Here is a 20,000-nt window from a genome sequence, read left to right as displayed (position 1 = left end):
CGAGCTGCTCGCAACAGCCACACGCCCGCAAACCTCCTCGAAAAAACCCACAACCGCGCCGCTGCGGAGAGAACCGCCGACGTTCCAGCACTGCAGGACTGACGAGATCGCGGATAAAACGGTCTACAAACATACTCCTGCGCTGATCACTGAAAAAGTTCTTCAGTAAACCATAAAAACAGAGCTCTCTCTCTTCTGTACACATTTCTGAACGATTAGAAACATTTAAAAGCTCCGTAAAGACAGCCATCGTTAAATCTAGATCAGAACACAAGCTGCTAGGACTCCGCACTGTGTCAGTACTATAACCTCCGCGGCACATTTTCACCAATCTGACTTGATTTTATCGTCTTCATATTCCTTTATTTTCCGCGTTTCATTTGTAAAGCACTTTGAATTGCCTGGAGATGTTACAGAAACGCGCAAACTTCAACACGACATTCAAATAACCAAACTGTTCCGAGTTTCAATAAAGTAATGAGCAAATTCTCACAAAAACACGAAAAAACCCCACAATGTTTACCGTGCGCGCACACACACACACACACACACACACACACACACACACACACACAGAAGTCATGTTTATGTTGGTAACGAGCCCTTTTGTGTCTGCTTTTGATTGTGTCTTTATAAAGAACCTGTAGAAACGTTGACCGTGTGCGGGTCTGGTATGGTTTTGCTCCTAGTCCCGAACATCCTGTTCTTCACGACACAAAGAAAAGAACGTTTGGGTTTAGAAGCTTTATAAGGTTATGACTGTTCTTTACTCAGAACCACAAACGCACTTCACGTGTAAGTTTAAACGTGTGCTGTGGTTTCAGTGAGACGCAGTAACGCCGTGTTTTGTGTCTAAAGCCAGACAGAGATCTCCATGGGAATATATTCCTGTTCAGATGCTGTAGTTAAACTGCGTCTATAACACGTGTGTTCTTACGCTGGAGTCATGATGTTACACGTTTCCTGATATACACATCAGTCTGTGTGTCATTACCATACACACTCCAGTTTCCTCTATAAACCGCTCCACGGTGACCAGCGCAGATCTGCGTTCCCTTCAAACTTCTGCCTTCTGCCTTCACAATAAACATTCAAAATAACACACACTGCTGAAGTGATTAGTGTTTTCCATTCATTTAAAATAATCAATGATTAACTATTTATAAAAACAGATGTCAACGTGTACTGTGGCAGTTAATCAGGATATCAGTATTACACTGTTCAGATCTCTCCATATTTAAATAAACTAAACGAATACTGCTACTGGTGTTGATGCGTCGCTAATCATCGAGCTTTTTAATGATCTATAATTATAAAACACAGCACTTCTGTCGTATTAGCTCCATCTCTTGCTTTCTTTTGCCAGTGTAATGCAATCACTCTCTCTCTCTCTCTCTCCCTCTCTCTCACACACACACGTGGATAAATTCACACTCCTTTCACACGGGTTCATGTTGCCTGGCTGTTTTCTTTAATTAACCCGGAGAGAGTTGAGTCGACGAGGTCAACACTCACATCCCGCGTGGAAACTCAACACACGGTCCTATTAACTCCGCTTAAACACCTCCAAGAAAGCACACAGAGAGAGAGAGAGAGAGAGAGAGAGAGAGAGAGAGAGAGAGAGAGAGAGAGAGAGACAAAGAGAAAGAGACAGTGAGAGAGAGAGAGACAGAGAGAGAGTGAAAAAAGAGCCCTAAAGACATTACTCTGCTGCTCAGCTTCAGTTCACTGCAGCACGGAGCTTTCACTACAAACTCTAATCCTCACCCCACTCTGTCACCACACTGCTTCACATCGCTCACACAGGAAGTGACACGGATAGGGAAGAGACGTGTTTATTAATGTGTTCGATGATGGTCTCTGATGGTGATTGACAGCGTGTCTGATGGTGAATGTTGGTGTTTGACAGCGTGTCTGATGGTGAATGATGGTGTTTGACAGTGTGGTTGATGGTGTTTGTTGGTGTCTGATGGTGTTTGACAGCGTGTCTGATGGTGAATGTTGGTGTTTGACAGCGTGTCTGATGGTGTTTGACAGCGTGTCTGATGTTGAATGTTGATGTTTGACAGTGTGTCTGATGGTGAATGTTGGTGTTTGACAGCGTGTCTGATGGTGTTTGACACTTTGTCTGATGGTGTTTGTTGATAAATTTTGGTGTTTGACAGTGTGGTTGATGGTGTTTGTTGGTGAATGACGGTGTTTGACAGTGTGGTTGATGGTGAATGTTGGTGAATGATGGTGTTTGACAGTGTGGTTGATGGTGAATGTTGGTGAATGATGGTGTTTGACAGTGTGGTTGATGGTGAATGTTGGTGAATGTTGGTGTTTGACAGTGTGGTTGATGGTGAATGTTGGTGAATGATGGTGTTTGACAGTGTGGTTGATGGTGTGTGTTGGTGTCTGATGGTGTTTGACAGCGTGTCTGATGGTGAATGTTGGTGTTTGACAGTGTCTGATGGTGTTTGACAGCGTGTCTGATGGTGAATGTTGGTGTTTGACAGTGTGTCTGATGGTGTTTGACAGTGTGGTTGATGGTGTTTGTTGGTGAATGTTGGTGTTTGACAGTGTGTCTGATGGTGTTTGACAGCGTGTCTGATGGTGAATGTTGGTGTTTGACAGCGTGTCTGATGGTGTTTGACAGCGTGTCTGATGGTGAATGATGGTGTTTGACAGTGTGGTTGATGGTGTTTGTTGGTGTCTGATGGTGTTTGACAGCGTGTCTGATGGTGAATGTTGGTGTTTGACAGCGTGTCTGATGGTGTTTGACAGTGTGTCTGATGGTGTTTGACAGCGTGTCTGATGGTGAATGTTGGTGTTTGACAGCGTGTCTGATGGTGTTTGACAGCGTGTCTGATGGTGAATGTTGGTGTTTGACAGCGTGTCTGATGGTGTTTGACAGCGTGTCTGATGGTGAATGTTGGTGTTTGACAGCGTGTCTGATGGTGTTTGACAGCATGTCTGATGGTGTTTGTTGGTGAATGTGGGTGTTTGACAGCATGTCTGATGGTGTTTGACAGCATGTCTGATGGTGGTTGTTGATGAACGTTGGTGTTTGACAGCGTGTCTGATGGTGTTTGACACAGTGTCTGATGGTGGTTGTTGATTAATTTTGGTGTTTGACAGCATGTCTGATGGTGTTTGACAGCGTGTCTGATGGTGTTTGACAGCGTGTCTGATGGTGGTTGTTGATGAATGTTGGTGTTTGACAGCGTGTCTGATGGTGTTTGACACGGTGTCTGATGGTGTTTGTTGATAAATTTTGGTGTTTGACAGTGTGGTTGATGGTGTATGTTGGTGAATGTTGGTGTTCGATAATGTGGTTGCTGGTGTTTGACAGTGTGGTTGATGGTGAATGTTGGTGAATGATGGTGTTTGACAGTGTGGTTGATGGTGAATGTTGGTGTTTGACAGTGTGGTTGATGGTGAATGTTGGTGTTTGACAGTGTGGTTGATGGTGAATGTTGGTGAATGATGGTGTTTGACAGTGTGGTTGATGGTGTTTGTTGGTGAATGACGGTGTTTGACAGTGTGGTTGATGGTGTTTGTTGGTGAATGATGGTGTTTGACAGTGTGGTTGATGGTGTTTCTTGGTGAATGATGGTGTTTGACAGTGTGGTTGATGGTGAATGTTGGTGAATGGTGTTTGACAGTGTGGTTGATGGTGAATGTTGGTGAATGATGGTGTTTGACAGTGTGGTTGATGGTGAATGTTGGTGAATGGTGTCTGACAGTGTGGTTGATGGTGAATGATGGTGTTTGACAGTGTGGTTGATGGTGAATGTTGGTGAATGATGGTGTTTGACAGTGTGGTTGATGGTGAATGATGGTGTTTGACAGTGTGGTTGATGGTGAATGATGGTGTTTGATAGTGTGGTTGATGGTGTTTGTTGGTGAATGATGGTGTTTGATAGTGTATGTTGGTGAATGATGGTGTTTGACAGTGTGGTTGATGGTGTTTGCTGGTGAATGATGGTGTTTGATAGTGTGGTTGATGGTGTTTGTTGGTGAATGATGGTGTTTGATAGTGTATGTTGGTGAATGATGGTGTTTGACAGTGTGGTTGATGGTGTTTGTTGGTGAATGATGGTGTTTGACAGTGTGGTTGATGGTGAATGTTGGTGTTTGATAGTGTGGTTGATGGTGTTTGTTGGTGAATGATGGTGTTTGACAGTGTGGTTGATGGTGAATGTTGGTGAATGATGGTGTTTGACAGTGTGGTTGATGGTGAATGATGGTGTTTGACAGTGTGGCTGATGGTGTTTGTTGGTGAACGTTGGTGTTTGACAGTGTGGTTGATGGTGAATGATGGTGTTTGACAGTGTGGTTGATGGTGTTTGACAGTGTGGTTGATGGTGAATGTTGGTGTTTGACAGTGTGGTTGATGGTGTTTGTTGGTGAATGATGGTGTTTGACAGAGTGGTTGATGGTGTTTGTTGGTGAATGATGGTGTTTGACAGTGTGGTTGATGGTGAATGTTGGTGTTTGATAGTGTGGTTGATGGTGTTTGTTGGTGAATGATGGTGTTTGACAGTGTGGTTGATGGTGAATGTTGGTGAATGATGGTGTTTGACAGTGTGGTTGATGGTGAATGTTGGTGAATGATGGTGTTTGACAGTGTGGTTGATGGTGTATGTTGGTGAATGTTGGTGTTCGATAATGTGGTTGCTGGTGTTTGACAGTGTGGTTGATGGTGAATGTTGGTGAATGATAGTGTTTGACAGTGTGGTTGATGGTGTTTGTTGGTGAATGATGGTGTTTGACAGTGTGGTTGATGGTGAATGTTGGTGTTTGACAGTGTGGTTGATGGTGAATGTTGGTGTTTGACAGTGTGGTTGATGGTGAATGTTGGTGAATGATGGTGTTTGACAGTGTGGTTGATGGTGTTTGTTGGTGAATGACGGTGTTTGACAGTGTGGTTGATGGTGTTTGTTGGTGAATGATGGTGTTTGACAGTGTGGTTGATGGTGTTTGTTGGTGAATGATGGTGTTTGACAGTGTGGTTGATGGTGAATGTTGGTGAATGGTGTTTGACAGTGTGGTTGATGGTGAATGTTGGTGAATGATGGTGTTTGACAGTGTGGTTGATGGTGAATGTTGGTGAATGGTGTCTGACAGTGTGGTTGATGGTGAATGATGGTGTTTGACAGTGTGGTTGATGGTGAATGTTGGTGAATGATGGTGTTTGACAGTGTGGTTGATGGTGAATGATGGTGTTTGACAGTGTGGTTGATGGTGAATGATGGTGTTTGATAGTGTGGTTGATGGTGTTTGTTGGTGAATGATGGTGTTTGATAGTGTATGTTGGTGAATGATGGTGTTTGACAGTGTGGTTGATGGTGTTTGCTGGTGAATGATGGTGTTTGATAGTGTGGTTGATGGTGTTTGTTGGTGAATGATGGTGTTTGATAGTGTATGTTGGTGAATGATGGTGTTTGACAGTGTGGTTGATGGTGTTTGCTGGTGAATGATGGTGTTTGATAGTGTGGTTGATGGTGTTTGTTGGTGAATGATGGTGTTTGACAGTGTGGTTGATGGTGAATGATGGTGTTTGACAGTGTGGTTGATGGTGAATGTTGGTGAATGATGGTGTTTGACAGTGTGGTTGATGGTGAATGATGGTGTTTGACAGTGTGGTTGATGGTGAATGATGGTGTTTGACAGTGTGGTTGATGGTGAATGATGGTGTTTGACAGTGTGGTTGATGGTGAATGATGGTGAATGATGGTGTTTGACAGTGTGGTTGATGGTGAATGATGGTGTTTGACAGTGTGGTTGATGGTGAATGATGGTGTTTGACAGTGTGGTTGATGGTGAATGTTGGTGTTTGATAGTGTGGTTGATGGTGAATGTTGGTGAATGATGGTGTTTGACAGTGTGGTTGATGGTGAATGATGGTGTTTGACAGTGTGGTTTGACAGTGTGGTTGATGGTGAATGATGGTGTTTGACAGTGTGGTTGATGGTGAATGATGGTGTTTGACAGTGTGGTTGATGGTGAATGTTGGTGTTTGACAGTGTGGTTGATGGTGTTTGTTGGTGAATGATGGTGTTTGACAGTGTGGTTGATGGTGAATGATGGTGTTTGACAGTGTGGTTGATGGTGAATGTTGGTGAATGATGGTGTTTGACAGTGTGGTTGATGGTGTTTGTTGGTGAATGATGGTGTTTGACAGTGTGGTTGATGGTGAATGTTGGTGTTTGATAGTGTGGTTGATGGTGTTTGTTGGTGAATGATGGTGTTTGACAGTGTGGTTGATGGTGAATGTTGGTGAATGATGGTGTTTGACAGTGTGGTTGATGGTGAATGATGGTGTTTGACAGTGTGGCTGATGGTGTTTGTTGGTGAACGTTGGTGTTTGACAGTGTGGTTGATGGTGAATGATGGTGTTTGACAGTGTGGTTGATGGTGTTTGACAGTGTGGTTGATGGTGAATGTTGGTGTTTGACAGTGTGGTTGATGGTGTTTGTTGGTGAATGATGGTGTTTGACAGTGTGGTTGATGGTGTTTGTTGGTGAATGATGGTGTTTGACAGTGTGGTTGATGGTGAATGTTGGTGTTTGTTAGTGTGGTTGATGGTGTTTGTTGGTGAATGATGGTGTTTGACAGTGTGGTTGATGGTGAATGTTGGTGAATGATGGTGTTTGACAGTGTGGTTGATGGTGTTTGTTGGTGAATGATGGTGTTTGACAGTGTGGTTGATGGTGAATGTTGGTGTTTGATAGTGTGGTTGATGGTGTTTGTTGGTGAATGATGGTGTTTGATAGTGTGGTTGATGGTGAATGTTGGTGAATGATGGTGTTTGACAGTGTGGTTGATGGTGAATGATGGTGTTTGACAGTGTGGTTGATGGTGTTTGTTGGTGAATGATGGTGTTTGACAGTGTGGTTGATGGTGAATGATGGTGTTTGACAGTGTGGTTGATGGTGAATGTTGGTGAATGATGGTGTTTGACAGTGTGGTTGATGGTGTTTGTTGGTGAATGATGGTGTTTGACAGTGTGGTTGATGGTGAATGTTGGTGAATGATGGTGTTTGACAGTGTGGTTGATGGTGTTTGTTGGTGAATGATGGTGTTTGACAGTGTGGTTGATGGTGAATGTTGGTGTTTGATAGTGTGGTTGATGGTGTTTGTTGGTGAATGATGGTGTTTGACAGTGTGGTTGATGGTGAATGTTGGTGTTTGACAGTGTGGTTGATGGTGTTTGTTGGTGAATGATGGTGTTTGACAGTGTGGTTGATGGTGAATGATGGTGTTTGACAGTGTGGTTGATGGTGAATGTTGGTGAATGATGGTGTTTGACAGTGTGGTTGATGGTGTTTGTTGGTGAATGATGGTGTTTGACAGTGTGGTTGATGGTGAATGTTGGTGTTTGATAGTGTGGTTGATGGTGTTTGTTGGTGAATGATGGTGTTTGACAGTGTGGTTGATGGTGAATGATGGTGTTTGACAGTGTGGTTGATGGTGTTTGTTGGTGAATGATGGTGTTTGACAGAGTGGTTGATGGTGAATGTTGGTGTTTGACAGTGTGGTTGATGGTGAATGTTGGTGTTTGATAGTGTGGTTGATGGTGAATGTTGGTGAATGATGGTGTTTGACAGTGTGGTTGATGGTGAATGATGGTGTTTGACAGTGTGGCTGATGGTGTTTGTTGGTGAATGTTGGTGTTTGACAGTGTGGTTGATGGTGAATGATGGTGTTTGACAGTGTGGTTGATGGTGTTTGACAGTGTGGTTGATGGTGAATGATGGTGTTTGACAGTGTGGTTGATGGTGAATGTTGGTGAATGTTGGTGTTTGACAGTGTGGTTGATGGTGAATGTTGGTGTTTGATAGTGTGGTTGATGGTGTTTGTTGGTGAATGATGGTGTTTGACAGTGTGGTTGATGGTGAATGTTGGTGTTTGATAGTGTGGTTGATGGTGTTTTGTTGGTGAATGATGGTGTTTGACAGTGTGGTTGATGGTGTTTGACAGTGTGGTTGATGGTGAATGTTGGTGTTTGACAGTGTGGTTGATGGTGTTTGTTGGTGAATGTTGGTGTTTGACAGTGTGGTTGATGGTGAATGTTGGTGAATGTTGGTGTTTGACAGTGTGGTTGATGGTGTTTGCTGGTGAATGATGGTGTTTGATAGTGTGGTTGATGGTGTTTGTTGGTGAATGTTGGTGTTTGACAGTGTGGTTGATGGTGAATGTTGGTGAATGATGGTGTTTGACAGTGTGGTTGATGGTGTTTGACAGTGTGGTTGATGGTGAATGTTGGTGAATGATGGTGTTTGACAGTGTGGTTGATGGTGTTTGTTGGTGAATGATGGTGTTTGACAGTGTGGTTGATGGTGTTTGTTGGTGAATGATGGTGTTTGACAGTGTGGTTGATGGTGAATGATGGTGTTTGACAGTGTGGCTGATGGTGTTTGTTGGTGAATGTTGGTGTTTGACAGTGTGGTTGATGGTGAATGATGGTGTTTGACAGTGTGGTTGATGGTGTTTGACAGTGTGGTTGATGGTGAATGTTGGTGTTTGACAGTGTGGTTGATGGTGTTTGTTGGTGAATGATGGTGTTTGACAGAGTGGTTGATGGTGTTTGTTGGTGAATGATGGTGTTTGACAGTGTGGTTGATGGTGAATGTTGGTGTTTGATAGTGTGGTTGATGGTGTTTGTTGGTGAATGATGGTGTTTGACAGTGTGGTTGATGGTGAATGTTGGTGAATGATGGTGTTTGACAGTGTGGTTGATGGTGAATGTTGGTGAATGATGGTGTTTGACAGTGTGGTTGATGGTGTATGTTGGTGAATGTTGGTGTTCGATAATGTGGTTGCTGGTGTTTGACAGTGTGGTTGATGGTGAATGTTGGTGAATGATAGTGTTTGACAGTGTGGTTGATGGTGTTTGTTGGTGAATGATGGTGTTTGACAGTGTGGTTGATGGTGAATGTTGGTGTTTGACAGTGTGGTTGATGGTGAATGTTGGTGTTTGACAGTGTGGTTGATGGTGAATGTTGGTGAATGATGGTGTTTGACAGTGTGGTTGATGGTGTTTGTTGGTGAATGACGGTGTTTGACAGTGTGGTTGATGGTGTTTGTTGGTGAATGATGGTGTTTGACAGTGTGGTTGATGGTGTTTGTTGGTGAATGATGGTGTTTGACAGTGTGGTTGATGGTGAATGTTGGTGAATGGTGTTTGACAGTGTGGTTGATGGTGAATGTTGGTGAATGATGGTGTTTGACAGTGTGGTTGATGGTGAATGTTGGTGAATGGTGTCTGACAGTGTGGTTGATGGTGAATGATGGTGTTTGACAGTGTGGTTGATGGTGAATGTTGGTGAATGATGGTGTTTGACAGTGTGGTTGATGGTGAATGATGGTGTTTGACAGTGTGGTTGATGGTGAATGATGGTGTTTGATAGTGTGGTTGATGGTGTTTGTTGGTGAATGATGGTGTTTGATAGTGTATGTTGGTGAATGATGGTGTTTGACAGTGTGGTTGATGGTGTTTGCTGGTGAATGATGGTGTTTGATAGTGTGGTTGATGGTGTTTGTTGGTGAATGATGGTGTTTGATAGTGTATGTTGGTGAATGATGGTGTTTGACAGTGTGGTTGATGGTGTTTGCTGGTGAATGATGGTGTTTGATAGTGTGGTTGATGGTGTTTGTTGGTGAATGATGGTGTTTGACAGTGTGGTTGATGGTGAATGATGGTGTTTGACAGTGTGGTTGATGGTGAATGTTGGTGAATGATGGTGTTTGACAGTGTGGTTGATGGTGAATGATGGTGTTTGACAGTGTGGTTGATGGTGAATGATGGTGTTTGACAGTGTGGTTGATGGTGAATGATGGTGTTTGACAGTGTGGTTGATGGTGAATGATGGTGAATGATGGTGTTTGACAGTGTGGTTGATGGTGAATGATGGTGTTTGACAGTGTGGTTGATGGTGAATGATGGTGTTTGACAGTGTGGTTGATGGTGAATGTTGGTGTTTGATAGTGTGGTTGATGGTGAATGTTGGTGAATGATGGTGTTTGACAGTGTGGTTGATGGTGAATGATGGTGTTTGACAGTGTGGTTTGACAGTGTGGTTGATGGTGAATGATGGTGTTTGACAGTGTGGTTGATGGTGAATGATGGTGTTTGACAGTGTGGTTGATGGTGAATGTTGGTGTTTGACAGTGTGGTTGATGGTGTTTGTTGGTGAATGATGGTGTTTGACAGTGTGGTTGATGGTGAATGATGGTGTTTGACAGTGTGGTTGATGGTGAATGTTGGTGAATGATGGTGTTTGACAGTGTGGTTGATGGTGTTTGTTGGTGAATGATGGTGTTTGACAGTGTGGTTGATGGTGAATGTTGGTGTTTGATAGTGTGGTTGATGGTGTTTGTTGGTGAATGATGGTGTTTGACAGTGTGGTTGATGGTGAATGTTGGTGAATGATGGTGTTTGACAGTGTGGTTGATGGTGAATGATGGTGTTTGACAGTGTGGCTGATGGTGTTTGTTGGTGAACGTTGGTGTTTGACAGTGTGGTTGATGGTGAATGATGGTGTTTGACAGTGTGGTTGATGGTGTTTGACAGTGTGGTTGATGGTGAATGTTGGTGTTTGACAGTGTGGTTGATGGTGTTTGTTGGTGAATGATGGTGTTTGACAGTGTGGTTGATGGTGAATGTTGGTGTTTGTTAGTGTGGTTGATGGTGTTTGTTGGTGAATGATGGTGTTTGACAGTGTGGTTGATGGTGAATGTTGGTGAATGATGGTGTTTGACAGTGTGGTTGATGGTGTTTGTTGGTGAATGATGGTGTTTGACAGTGTGGTTGATGGTGAATGTTGGTGTTTGATAGTGTGGTTGATGGTGTTTGTTGGTGAATGATGGTGTTTGATAGTGTGGTTGATGGTGAATGTTGGTGAATGATGGTGTTTGACAGTGTGGTTGATGGTGAATGATGGTGTTTGACAGTGTGGTTGATGGTGTTTGTTGGTGAATGATGGTGTTTGACAGTGTGGTTGATGGTGAATGATGGTGTTTGACAGTGTGGTTGATGGTGAATGTTGGTGAATGATGGTGTTTGACAGTGTGGTTGATGGTGTTTGTTGGTGAATGATGGTGTTTGACAGTGTGGTTGATGGTGAATGTTGGTGAATGATGGTGTTTGACAGTGTGGTTGATGGTGTTTGTTGGTGAATGATGGTGTTTGACAGTGTGGTTGATGGTGAATGTTGGTGTTTGATAGTGTGGTTGATGGTGTTTGTTGGTGAATGATGGTGTTTGACAGTGTGGTTGATGGTGAATGTTGGTGTTTGACAGTGTGGTTGATGGTGTTTGTTGGTGAATGATGGTGTTTGACAGTGTGGTTGATGGTGAATGATGGTGTTTGACAGTGTGGTTGATGGTGAATGTTGGTGAATGATGGTGTTTGACAGTGTGGTTGATGGTGTTTGTTGGTGAATGATGGTGTTTGACAGTGTGGTTGATGGTGAATGTTGGTGTTTGATAGTGTGGTTGATGGTGTTTGTTGGTGAATGATGGTGTTTGACAGTGTGGTTGATGGTGTTTGTTGGTGAATGATGGTGTTTGACAGAGTGGTTGATGGTGAATGTTGGTGTTTGACAGTGTGGTTGATGGTGAATGTTGGTGTTTGATAGTGTGGTTGATGGTGAATGTTGGTGAATGATGGTGTTTGACAGTGTGGTTGATGGTGAATGATGGTGTTTGACAGTGTGGCTGATGGTGTTTGTTGGTGAATGTTGGTGTTTGACAGTGTGGTTGATGGTGAATGATGGTGTTTGACAGTGTGGTTGATGGTGTTTGACAGTGTGGTTGATGGTGAATGATGGTGTTTGACAGTGTGGTTGATGGTGAATGATGGTGAATGTTGGTGTTTGACAGTGTGGTTGATGGTGTTTTGTTGGTGAATGATGGTGTTTGACAGTGTGGTTGATGGTGTTTGACAGTGTGGTTGATGGTGAATGTTGGTGTTTGACAGTGTGGTTGATGGTGTTTGTTGGTGAATGTTGGTGTTTGACAGTGTGGTTGATGGTGAATGTTGGTGAATGTTGGTGTTTGACAGTGTGGTTGATGGTGTTTGTTGGTGAATGATGGTGTTTGACAGTGTGGTTGATGGTGTTTGTTGGTGAATGATGGTGTTTAACAGTGTGGTTGATGGTGAATGTTGGTGAATGATGGTGTTTGACAGTGTGGTTGATGGTGAATGATGGTGTTTGACAGTGTGGCTGATGGTGTTTGTTGGTGAATGTTGGTGTTTGACAGTGTGGTTGATGGTGAATGATGGTGTTTGACAGTGTGGTTGATGGTGTTTGACAGTGTGGTTGATGGTGAATGATGGTGTTTGACAGTGTGGTTGATGGTGAATGTTGGTGAATGTTGGTGTTTGACAGTGTGGTTGATGGTGAATGTTGGTGTTTGATAGTGTGGTTGATGGTGTTTGTTGGTGAATGATGGTGTTTGACAGTGTGGTTGATGGTGAATGTTGGTGTTTGATAGTGTGGTTGATGGTGTTTTGTTGGTGAATGATGGTGTTTGACAGTGTGGTTGATGGTGTTTGACAGTGTGGTTGATGGTGAATGTTGGTGTTTGACAGTGTGGTTGATGGTGTTTGTTGGTGAATGTTGGTGTTTGACAGTGTGGTTGATGGTGAATGTTGGTGAATGTTGGTGTTTGACAGTGTGGTTGATGGTGTTTGCTGGTGAATGATGGTGTTTGATAGTGTGGTTGATGGTGTTTGTTGGTGAATGTTGGTGTTTGACAGTGTGGTTGATGGTGAATGTTGGTGAATGATGGTGTTTGACAGTGTGGTTGATGGTGTTTGACAGTGTGGTTGATGGTGAATGTTGGTGAATGATGGTGTTTGACAGTGTGGTTGATGGTGTTTGTTGGTGAATGATGGTGTTTGACAGTGTGGTTGATGGTGTTTGTTGGTGAATGATGGTGTTTGACAGTGTGGTTGATGGTGAATGTTGGTGAATGATGGTGTTTGACAGTGTGGTTGATGGTGAATGATGGTGTTTGACAGTGTGGCTGATGGTGTTTGTTGGTGAATGTTGGTGTTTGACAGTGTGGTTGATGGTGAATGATGGTGTTTGACAGTGTGGTTGATGGTGTTTGACAGTGTGGTTGATGGTGAATGTTGGTGTTTGACAGTGTGGTTGATGGTGTTTGTTGGTGAATGATGGTGTTTGACAGAGTGGTTGATGGTGTTTGTTGGTGAATGATGGTGTTTGACAGTGTGGTTGATGGTGAATGTTGGTGTTTGATAGTGTGGTTGATGGTGTTTGTTGGTGAATGATGGTGTTTGACAGTGTGGTTGATGGTGAATGTTGGTGAATGATGGTGTTTGACAGTGTGGTTGATGGTGAATGTTGGTGAATGATGGTGTTTGACAGTGTGGTTGATGGTGAATGTTGGTGAATGATGGTGTTTGACAGTGTGGTTGATGGTGTATGTTGGTGAATGTTGGTGTTCGATAATGTGGTTGCTGGTGTTTGACAGTGTGGTTGATGGTGAATGTTGGTGAATGATAGTGTTTGACAGTGTGGTTGATGGTGTTTGTTGGTGAATGATGGTGTTTGACAGTGTGGTTGATGGTGAATGTTGGTGTTTGACAGTGTGGTTGATGGTGAATGTTGGTGTTTGACAGTGTGGTTGATGGTGTTTGTTGGTGAATGATGGTGTTTGACAGAGTGGTTGATGGTGTTTGTTGGTGAATGATGGTGTTTGACAGTGTGGTTGATGGTGAATGTTGGTGTTTGATAGTGTGGTTGATGGTGTTTGTTGGTGAATGATGGTGTTTGACAGTGTGGTTGATGGTGAATGTTGGTGAATGATGGTGTTTGACAGTGTGGTTGATGGTGAATGTTGGTGAATGATGGTGTTTGACAGTGTGGTTGATGGTGAATGTTGGTGAATGATGGTGTTTGACAGTGTGGTTGATGGTGTATGTTGGTGAATGTTGGTGTTCGATAATGTGGTTGCTGGTGTTTGACAGTGTGGTTGATGGTGAATGATGGTGTTTGATAGTGTGGTTGATGGTGAATGTTGGTGAATGATGGTGTTTGACAGTGTGGTTGATGGTGAATGATAGTGTTTGACAGTGTGGTTGATGGTGTTTGTTGGTGAATGATGGTGTTTGACAGTGTGGTTGATGGTGAATGTTGGTGTTTGACAGTGTGGTTGATGGTGAATGTTGGTGTTTGACAGTGTGGTTGATGGTGAATGTTGGTGAATGATGGTGTTTGACAGTGTGGTTGATGGTGTTTGTTGGTGAATGACGGTGTTTGACAGTGTGGTTGATGGTGTTTGTTGGTGAATGATGGTGTTTGACAGTGTGGTTGATGGTGTTTCTTGGTGAATGATGGTGTTTGACAGTGTGGTTGATGGTGAATGTTGGTGAATGGTGTTTGACAGTGTGGTTGATGGTGAATGTTGGTGAATGATGGTGTTTGACAGTGTGGTTGATGGTGAATGTTGGTGAATGGTGTCTGACAGTGTGGTTGATGGTGAATGATGGTGTTTGACAGTGTGGTTGATGGTGAATGTTGGTGAATGATGGTGTTTGACAGTGTGGTTGATGGTGAATGATGGTGTTTGACAGTGTGGTTGATGGTGAATGATGGTGTTTGATAGTGTGGTTGATGGTGTTTGTTGGTGAATGATGGTGTTTGATAGTGTATGTTGGTGAATGATGGTGTTTGACAGTGTGGTTGATGGTGTTTGCTGGTGAATGATGGTGTTTGATAGTGTGGTTGATGGTGTTTGTTGGTGAATGATGGTGTTTGATAGTGTATGTTGGTGAATGATGGTGTTTGACAGTGTGGTTGATGGTGTTTGCTGGTGAATGATGGTGTTTGATAGTGTGGTTGATGGTGTTTGTTGGTGAATGATGGTGTTTGACAGTGTGGTTGATGGTGAATGATGGTGTTTGACAGTGTGGTTGATGGTGAATGTTGGTGAATGATGGTGTTTGACAGTGTGGTTGATGGTGAATGATGGTGTTTGACAGTGTGGTTGATGGTGAATGATGGTGTTTGACAGTGTGGTTGATGGTGAATGATGGTGTTTGACAGTGTGGTTGATGGTGAATGATGGTGAATGATGGTGTTTGACAGTGTGGTTGATGGTGAATGATGGTGTTTGACAGTGTGGTTGATGGTGAATGATGGTGTTTGACAGTGTGGTTGATGGTGAATGTTGGTGTTTGATAGTGTGGTTGATGGTGAATGTTGGTGAATGATGGTGTTTGACAGTGTGGTTGATGGTGAATGATGGTGTTTGACAGTGTGGTTTGACAGTGTGGTTGATGGTGAATGATGGTGTTTGACAGTGTGGTTGATGGTGAATGATGGTGTTTGACAGTGTGGTTGATGGTGAATGTTGGTGTTTGACAGTGTGGTTGATGGTGTTTGTTGGTGAATGATGGTGTTTGACAGTGTGGTTGATGGTGAATGATGGTGTTTGACAGTGTGGTTGATGGTGAATGTTGGTGAATGATGGTGTTTGACAGTGTGGTTGATGGTGTTTGTTGGTGAATGATGGTGTTTGACAGTGTGGTTGATGGTGAATGTTGGTGTTTGATAGTGTGGTTGATGGTGTTTGTTGGTGAATGATGGTGTTTGACAGTGTGGTTGATGGTGAATGTTGGTGAATGATGGTGTTTGACAGTGTGGTTGATGGTGAATGATGGTGTTTGACAGTGTGGCTGATGGTGTTTGTTGGTGAACGTTGGTGTTTGACAGTGTGGTTGATGGTGAATGATGGTGTTTGACAGTGTGGTTGATGGTGTTTGACAGTGTGGTTGATGGTGAATGTTGGTGTTTGACAGTGTGGTTGATGGTGTTTGTTGGTGAATGATGGTGTTTGACAGTGTGGTTGATGGTGAATGTTGGTGTTTGTTAGTGTGGTTGATGGTGTTTGTTGGTGAATGATGGTGTTTGACAGTGTGGTTGATGGTGAATGTTGGTGAATGATGGTGTTTGACAGTGTGGTTGATGGTGTTTGTTGGTGAATGATGGTGTTTGACAGTGTGGTTGATGGTGAATGTTGGTGTTTGATAGTGTGGTTGATGGTGTTTGTTGGTGAATGATGGTGTTTGATAGTGTGGTTGATGGTGAATGTTGGTGAATGATGGTGTTTGACAGTGTGGTTGATGGTGAATGATGGTGTTTGACAGTGTGGTTGATGGTGTTTGTTGGTGAATGATGGTGTTTGACAGTGTGGTTGATGGTGAATGATGGTGTTTGACAGTGTGGTTGATGGTGAATGTTGGTGAATGATGGTGTTTGACAGTGTGGTTGATGGTGTTTGTTGGTGAATGATGGTGTTTGACAGTGTGGTTGATGGTGAATGTTGGTGAATGATGGTGTTTGACAGTGTGGTTGATGGTGTTGTTGGTGAATGATGGTGTTTGACAGTGTGGTTGATGGTGAATGTTGGTGTTTGATAGTGTGGTTGATGGTGTTTGTTGGTGAATGATGGTGTTTGACAGTGTGGTTGATGGTGAATGTTGGTGTTTGACAGTGTGGTTGATGGTGTTTGTTGGTGAATGATGGTGTTTGACAGTGTGGTTGATGGTGAATGATGGTGTTTGACAGTGTGGTTGATGGTGAATGTTGGTGAATGATGGTGTTTGACAGTGTGGTTGATGGTGTTTGTTGGTGAATGATGGTGTTTGACAGTGTGGTTGATGGTGAATGTTGGTGTTTGATAGTGTGGTTGATGGTGTTTGTTGGTGAATGATGGTGTTTGACAGTGTGGTTGATGGTGTTTGTTGGTGAATGATGGTGTTTGACAGAGTGGTTGATGGTGAATGTTGGTGTTTGACAGTGTGGTTGATGGTGAATGTTGGTGTTTGATAGTGTGGTTGATGGTGAATGTTGGTGAATGATGGTGTTTGACAGTGTGGTTGATGGTGAATGATGGTGTTTGACAGTGTGGCTGATGGTGTTTGTTGGTGAATGTTGGTGTTTGACAGTGTGGTTGATGGTGAATGATGGTGTTTGACAGTGTGGTTGATGGTGTTTGACAGTGTGGTTGATGGTGAATGATGGTGTTTGACAGTGTGGTTGATGGTGAATGATGGTGAATGTTGGTGTTTGACAGTGTGGTTGATGGTGTTTTGTTGGTGAATGATGGTGTTTGACAGTGTGGTTGATGGTGTTTGACAGTGTGGTTGATGGTGAATGTTGGTGTTTGACAGTGTGGTTGATGGTGTTTGTTGGTGAATGTTGGTGTTTGACAGTGTGGTTGATGGTGAATGTTGGTGTTTGACAGTGTGGTTGATGGTGTTTGCTGGTGAATGATGGTGTTTGATAGTGTGGTTGATGGTGTTTGTTGGTGAATGTTGGTGTTTGACAGTGTGGTTGATGGTGAATGTTGGTGAATGATGGTGTTTGACAGTGTGGTTGATGGTGTTTGTTGGTGAATGATGGTGTTTGACAGTGTGGTTGATGGTGTTTGTTGGTGAATGATGGTGTTTAACAGTGTGGTTGATGGTGAATGTTGGTGAATGATGGTGTTTGACAGTGTGTTTGTTGGTGAATGATGGTGTTTAACAGTGTGGTTGATGGTGAATGTTGGTGAATGATGGTGTTTGACAGTGTGGTTGATGGTGAATGATGGTGTTTGACAGTGTGGTTGATGGTGAATGTTGGTGAATGTTGGTGTTTGACAGTGTGGTTGATGGTGAATGTTGGTGAATGATGGTGTTTGACAGTGTGGTTGATGGTGTTTGTTGGTGAATGATGGTGTTTGACAGTGTGGTTGATGGTGTTTGTTGGTGAATGATGGTGTTTAACAGTGTGGTTGATGGTGAATGTTGGTGAATGATGGTGTTTGACAGTGTGTTTGTTGGTGAATGATGGTGTTTAACAGTGTGGTTGATGGTGAATGTTGGTGAATGATGGTGTTTGACAGTGTGGTTGATGGTGAATGATGGTGTTTGACAGTGTGGTTGATGGTGAATGTTGGTGAATGATGGTGTTTGACAGTGTGGTTGATGGTGTTTGTTGGTGAATGATGGTGTTTGACAGTGTGGTTGATGGTGAATGTTGGTGAATGGTGTTTGACAGTGTGGTTGATGGTGTTTGTTGGTGAATGATGGTGTTTGACAGTGTGGTTGATGGTGAATGTTGGTGTTTGACAGTGTGGTTGATGGTGAATGTTGGTGAATGATGGTGTTTGACAGTGTGGTTGATGGTGTTTGTTGGTGAATGATGGTGTTTAACAGTGTGGTTGATGGTGAATGTTGGTGAATGTTTATGTTTGTTGGTGAATATGGAGGTGTACAGTAGGGTGTTTTCTTGGTGTTTATTAATGTGTTTAATAATGATGTTGGTTAATGTTGGTGCTTGATGGAGAATTGTTATTTGTTGGTGGTATTGTGTTGGGTAACTTGTATATTGTATATGTGTGTGTGTTTGTGTGTGTTTACACTCACTGGCCCTGTGTGTCCTCCACCTCCCTCAGATGCTCCTTCACCGCTCTGTAGTTGGTCTGAATCAGACGCAGACGATCGTGACGCTTTGCATGAACTCGCCTTAGCTCCTCGTTCTCTGCCGACTGTAACACACACACACACACACACACACACACACTTTTTAATACTTTTCAATTTTGACTTATGACTCAGTGAGGCCTTTATTGGTAAAAATAATGCTAACAGTTTAAATGGTGTGTAAAAGGTTCTGCTCACTAAACCTGCAGTTTAACTTTCTAACACAAAAAACTTTATAAAAAAACAAAACAAAACAAAACAAAAAAAACACACACAAAGTGCTCTCTCCTTCTTTCACGCTTGTCTTTCTTTTCGCCTTCACTTTACTTTTAGAGCGAGAGACACTGATAAGCGTTTCCACGCCAACCTGGCACCTGAGACATAATTACAGCCTGACATTTCACCGGCCGGCCAATGGGGAGAGGCTGACTCCTTCACTTCTTCACTTCGACTTAAACCTCTCAGCGGGGGAGAAGACAAGCACGGGGTGGGGTGGATTGGGGGCAGATTTAGGAGGGGGGTGGGTGGGATGAGGGTCGCTTCCCAAATCGCTTACAAATATTGACCCTTAGCTATTTGAAGAGGATGAAAAAAAAAATCCCCACTAAAGATTACAAGAGACTTTTCAGGGGTGAACATATAGATTTTCCTGACAAGAAGCGCCCTATTATTCTGACCTGAGCGAGGGCGAGAGCTGGAAGAGGCAAGTCAGATCTGCTTTCTGCATGAGCGGCCAGAACCCAGACGGAGAACAGAGAGAGGGAAAGAGCGAGAGAGAGACGGAGAGAAAGAGCTTGTTTACTGCAGCTATGACACGGCAGGCCTGCCAGGCGGGAAAAGCAGCGCCCTGAACCCTGTTATTATTAACAAGGACAAAGAGAACAAGCCCCGCCGCCTGTGTGACAAGTATGGATTTACCGCTCAGATATTCACAAGAGGACAGCAGAGCCTTCGGAAAAAGAGAGAAAAAAAGGAAAAGAAAAAAGAAAAGAAAAAAAAAAGACAAGACAGGAAGGAGAGGGAGCGTGAGCAGCACTGTGGAGCTCTAATGAACGGCCCGGATTGATAGGAGAGTGTTTCTCGTCAGAGTGACACAGAGTTAGCCACATCATGGAGTACCGAGGGTCCTCAGAAACGATCGATACACACACACACACACACACACACACACACACACACACACACACACACCATGGCAACATGCTCAACGTATGATCTGAGCTAGGTCTCGATGAACCTAACTCAACATTCAGACACCACTCTCTCTCCTCACAGCGCGCGCACACACACACACACACACACACACACACACACACACTTCTGTTAACTAAAATTAACCACCCCCCACAGCGCTGCTGAATCCTGGATGGTGATTGGTCAGAAGGTGTTGAGGAGTTCTCTATAACAGCAGCTCAGACAGTAGCGCGGGTTTATATTAACGCATCGCTCTGATACGTTCTCGTTTCTATAGCAACCGCTCGTGTAAATAATTTAGAAACGTGTGATC

At 43.4% G+C, this 20,000-nt stretch overlaps 1 protein-coding gene across 5 annotated transcripts in view; it reads right to left on the bottom strand.

Annotated features, from left to right (window-relative positions):
* cntln (centlein, centrosomal protein) overlaps window positions 1-20,000 on the bottom strand; it is a 103,670-nt gene that overhangs the window by 48,275 nt on the left and 35,395 nt on the right. For all 5 annotated transcript variants that reach the window (XR_008396362.1, XM_053679929.1, XM_053679932.1 and 2 more), the window contains exon 13: window positions 18,437-18,558. Coding sequence is in view for 4 of the 5 variants with exons in the window: in XM_053679929.1 (XP_053535904.1) it covers window positions 18,437-18,558 (122 nt within the window). In the remaining variant the exon portion in view is untranslated. The remainder of the gene's footprint in view (window positions 1-18,436; window positions 18,559-20,000) is intronic.

This window comes from Ictalurus punctatus, chromosome 3 (assembly GCF_001660625.3).
Source record: "Ictalurus punctatus breed USDA103 chromosome 3, Coco_2.0, whole genome shotgun sequence".
NCBI lineage: Eukaryota > Metazoa > Chordata > Actinopteri > Siluriformes > Ictaluridae > Ictalurus > Ictalurus punctatus.
This window is presented reverse-complemented; position numbering and strand designations above follow the sequence as displayed.